Genomic DNA, 4,958 nt, shown 5'->3' on the forward strand with positions numbered 1-4,958 from the left:
CCTTATTTTTCTTTTTTTCTTTTTCTATTTGAAGCATAATATGAAATGTTTAGTTTATGGGAATAATTTGGATCGGTGATGCATATTTGTATAATATGTATCGATTGAGGTCTTAACATGGATTTATATTTCCGCTTATATCACCCTATTTCGATCTTTCTTTCATTTACATTTGTCGAAATCGGCCTTTGTTTTCAGTAGAAGGTGTAAATGAATCAATTAAGTTTGTAACATTTGACATGAAAACTTAAAATTGAATTTTATTTTTATTTTACAAAATTAAATTTATTTTCAGTCAAATCCCTTCCACCCCTCGAAAATTTTTTTTGAGCAAAACCAAAACAAAACATGTCAATCCGTAAACTATTTTGGAATATTTGTTCCCTTCATGACTTACGTTCCTATATGCACAATGTTTTTCTTTAAACAATTTCATTTTGTACGATCACCTAAACTTAGTTGTTTCGAGCCTAGAGTAGATCGTTATCTATTTAGTTTCACATAATCACATCACAATCCAAACTCACTGAGGTTTAAGCTCTAATGTCGTTGTCGGGTGTGGAATATGGGATCTTGCATAACTCTTTCTTCACATTTACCCAATACATTGTCCTCTTTGCGGGCGACAGATCGAGTAGGTAGTACTTTCCGTCATTGAGCATTAAGCATACGTGGAATCTCGAATCGTACCATAATCCAACATTTTTAATGATGATCCTATGATTATAATGATTATTGATTTCTTCGCTACCTTACTGGCTTGCCAACAAGCATTTTTAAAAGAAAGACCCATAACATGATTCATGTGTGTGTTACTACTAATATATATATATATGGATGCTTTTGGCATCTCAAGTAGTGAATAGTTATTATTACAAAGGTTTCATGATATACCGTAATATGTCTATTTTAAATTGATGCTTTATACTTTTTATTGGGTGTCGCTGTACAGATTATAACTTAGTAACCCTTGAAGTTTTTTCTTTATCGCTGTACAGATTATCACTGTAATCTGATTAGTGTTTTAAAGGCATTATTTAAAATAGTAATATATTATAGATTTAAAAAAACACATTGAAATGCATTAGAAATTACATGAATAAGTATCTTTTTAACTTTTTTTTAATAAGAAATACTTTAAATTCCTTAACTAATACCCTTTAATATTTACTTTATAAAACAATAAAAAGATTATATTATAAATATGTAGAAAAACACAATAAAAATCTTTTTAAATGTGAGCTTTGTTAATGTAAATTGAGTTTAAACATTCAAAAGTATAAAAATTTTATAAAAAAATAATTATTATATTAAAATTATAAATATATAATAAATGCTTTTTTTTAATAAAATATCATTATATACTATTAAAAAGAGAATATTTTTAAAGAATATAAGTAAGTTTACAGTGATGTCATAATTAAATCTCATATTAGAGAGATTATAGTAGGAAATGTAATACCTAATATACTCAGTCGTCATTACGGAGATAATAATTAAGTGCAATATATAGAAGTTTAGACGAGCTTTACAATTAACAATCGTTTTAAACCAACATGTTGTTAATTTGTAGGCGAAATTATTTATAGAAAATAAAAAGAAATAGTTTTAATGGCAGTTTAATTGTTAGAATTTAAAATAAACTGATCTTAGGACTTAATAGAGATAAAAGGTTGAAAGATATATAGGAGGCATTTTAAGTAAAAAGAATTTATATTATTAAAGGTGAGAGACATTAATAATGATTATTAGATCAAATAATTAACAAAAAAATAATCATTATTAATATCTTTCACTTCTCCTAACAATAAATTTTTTTCATTATATATATAAACGAAAGCAAGCATCATATGAAAAGGGAAACGGAATTTTCAATCATATTGATTGGAAGTGCTATGTTTTCTAGAGCTACACGGAATGACATGCTCTTTTTCTGAGGTGATATGATAAATTGATATTATTTTCTTTTTAGCTTCCTTGAACCATACTAGAGCTAAAGCATATTCCCTTTGCTGGCAGTAATCCTAGCTTTTCAATATCGATAAGTAACTTAAAAATCTCGTAACTTAAACTTTTGGACAATTTGATTAACAGATTTAATTATGAGAAATGCGGATTGCTCACAAATTAATATTCAGTAATGAAATATTGGCCATTGATCGGCCACAAATATACCATTATTCATTTTGAGAAATTCAATTTAGATTAAGTGTGTGCTATGGTATCCATAAATTTTATTTATGGATACTGTACCTAAAAAATTTACACCAATAAAAAAAAATACATGACAAGTTAAAAAATATTATTATATATAATTTATTTAAAATTATATTATTTATTACAGAATTCTGTTATTGTATATATATTATATATTAAATTTTTTATTTTATTTTTTATTATTTTTTATAAATTTTTAGTTTTAAATAAAATATAATTTAGATTTAAGCAATTTTTATTTATTATAACATAATATATTAATATAATAATTAAATAATTAAATATTAATAATAATAGAATTTAAATATAAAAAATATATTAATATAATATTATTATTTTATTTTTAAAATTTATTTTATTTAGTTTTAATTATATCATAATCATTCTTCAACTTATTTAAATATAATAATTTATTATTAAATAAATTTATTATTTAAATATGTATTTAAATATTATTTATTAGAAAATTTTATCTACGATACTCTGAAAATTTTTTAGGATACAAAAAAATTTTAGCTTTCAGATATTGTTAGGATTGCACCGTTAACTTTAGTAAAATTTATTTCGTGTTAAATAATATATAAGTAACTCTAAGAACTTTTGTTGTCGAATCGTCAAAAGATGTTGGCATTTCATATAGTTATTAATGTAATCAGTGGTTTTTTTTTAAAAAAAAAAATAATGTAACAACGATTGAGCATCGCTTAGAGCATCGCTTAGATCAATTTTACATGCACTTGATGAATTTTACACGTTTCGTGAAACTACTATAAAGTAATGATGGTATCCACTTTTACACGTTTACTATACCAAACTATAAACGTGACACTCATGAAAACTTTAGATTATAAACTAGCATATGAGTCGCTTTTTCAGGGCCTCGCCGCATTTTTTTATACAAACAGAAATTAAGATTTGGGTTGAGTTTTATTCACAACAATCCAAGAGCTTGCAAAACAAATCTAGCAATATTATATTAAGGATTCTGTCTTCTTTTTTTTTGTAAGGTGGGACACTCATTCTAGCCTTAATTTCAACAACTGTGAGTTGTTTTCCACCGGAAAGCCCATTTATTTCCATCGGATAACCAGTGGAATCACGTTAACTACGTATGAAACTCGCATAAATGTGATTCTGACATTGCAACTGAGCTTTGTTTATTTCTCCAATACTACAAGTCTTAGTTGAATCCGATACCGTCCAAGTACGTGCCACTTTGAAACCCCTGTGTGTGTTTGTTTTTCCTCTTTTCTTTTCCAGGGGTGATCAGCAAAATGTGGCAACAAGTGCTTCAGATACAAAAGCCATAACGTGACTTATTAGTTTCGAGTGTGTTAGGGGACAAGAAGGAATTGATCCCTTCCATCACATCCCATTGAAAATAAGGGGAAAAGAAAAGGCTCTATAATTATTCGCTGTAAAGTATCTTACCCATATGATTTCTTCAAATTCAATTGGTTCCACCTACAAATATCACAATTCAAAAAATGTTTTTGTTTCTTTTTAAGTTATCCTAGTTTTTTATACACCCCTCGATGTCACGCATGGATAAACTTTACTATAAAACAAGTTTCTAGCACCTCTGGCAAGTTGCACTTAACCAATAACAATTTCCAAGTTCAGAGTTTTAGCCAGTTTGAGTGTACCATATCCTTCACTTTCCATGGAAAAAAACACCACCTCAAGATCCTCTATATGCTGGAAAATCCGTCAAGCATTTGCAACCAGTCCTGTTTTCAGAGCCATTCATCGCATCAAACACTATTACCAAGAACCTAAACATGTTATCACTCATTCAAATTCTCCATCATTACCACCCTCCATACATCTCCCTCAAAACATGAAGGCTAATAACCAAGGAGGAGCAATCCCAATCATGTTTGATTACTCAATCCCTACATCCACTTCAATGGTCCATGGTCAGGTATCAAAAGTTGCTTCTCCTCAGGCTGGAATATCAGAAAAAACAGGCAAAGTTGGTGCCAAGGTTGAAGCTGAACTATGGAATGTTCAAGGATATAGAGCTGGTGTATTCAAAGGTGAGCATATTGTCAAAGATACTATATGCCCTTTGAAGGAACAACAAACTCTTAGGAAGCTGCACTCACAACAAGAAGGTAAGAAAACACTAGATATTAATGATACTTTTACTGAGTACATTCAACGTGCCAAGTACAGAATCAGGACCGTGTCAAACGTTGGTCATGGGAAAAACAACTCTGTGCCAGATGAGACTAATGGTAGTAATGGGAATAACAACAGGATGGAAAACCAAAAGGACCAGTTTTCAGATTTTATTCAGCGTGCTAAGAAGAAGATCAGAACTACATCCAATATTGGAAGGACTAGTTCATTGAAAAGAGGTTAAGAGTTAACACCGTGGACATCGAACCAGGGAGCACGGTAAAGAATGTTGATCGTTAATAATGTTGGTGAGTTGAAGTTGTTCGATGTGTTGGACATCTAATATTCGTTATTGGGTAGAGTGGATTGAAAAATAAGGCCCTGTTGGGGTTTGCAAGTAATCAGATTTTTTCTTTCAATAATCTTCTTCTATCTTGCCTATCTTTTGAAATGGGAGAGCATGATAGTGACTATAGTAAGGAGAATAATTAGGATTTAATGTTTTTAAAATATTGTATTGATTTATTTGCACGAAATATATGTTGAGGTCTTAACATTTATCTGTACTTCTGTTTTAATCCATCACCTCCTCCATTTTTACTAAAGTTTATTTTGCT

The 4,958-nt window shown here is 29.0% G+C and overlaps 1 protein-coding gene across 1 annotated transcript; it reads left to right on the forward strand.

The window, feature by feature from the left end:
• Positions 1-3,824: 3,824 nt before the first annotated feature.
• LOC113863658 lies at positions 3,825-4,740 on the forward strand. Its single transcript, XM_027497306.1, has one exon. The coding sequence runs from the start codon at positions 3,881-3,883 to the stop codon at positions 4,583-4,585; it is 705 nt and encodes a 234-aa protein (XP_027353107.1). The 5' UTR covers positions 3,825-3,880; the 3' UTR covers positions 4,586-4,740.
• The last annotated feature ends 218 nt before the right edge of the window (positions 4,741-4,958 follow it).

This window comes from Abrus precatorius, unplaced genomic scaffold, assembly GCF_003935025.1.
Source record: "Abrus precatorius isolate BTA unplaced genomic scaffold, Abrus_2018 Scaffold3, whole genome shotgun sequence".
In the NCBI taxonomy this organism is placed as follows: domain Eukaryota; kingdom Viridiplantae; phylum Streptophyta; class Magnoliopsida; order Fabales; family Fabaceae; genus Abrus; species Abrus precatorius.

Excerpts from the sequence above, each read along its gene's own strand:
- LOC113863658 (XM_027497306.1), top strand. The coding sequence starts at position 3,881 with ATGGAAAAAAACACCACCTCAAGATCCTCTATATGCTGGAAAATCCGT.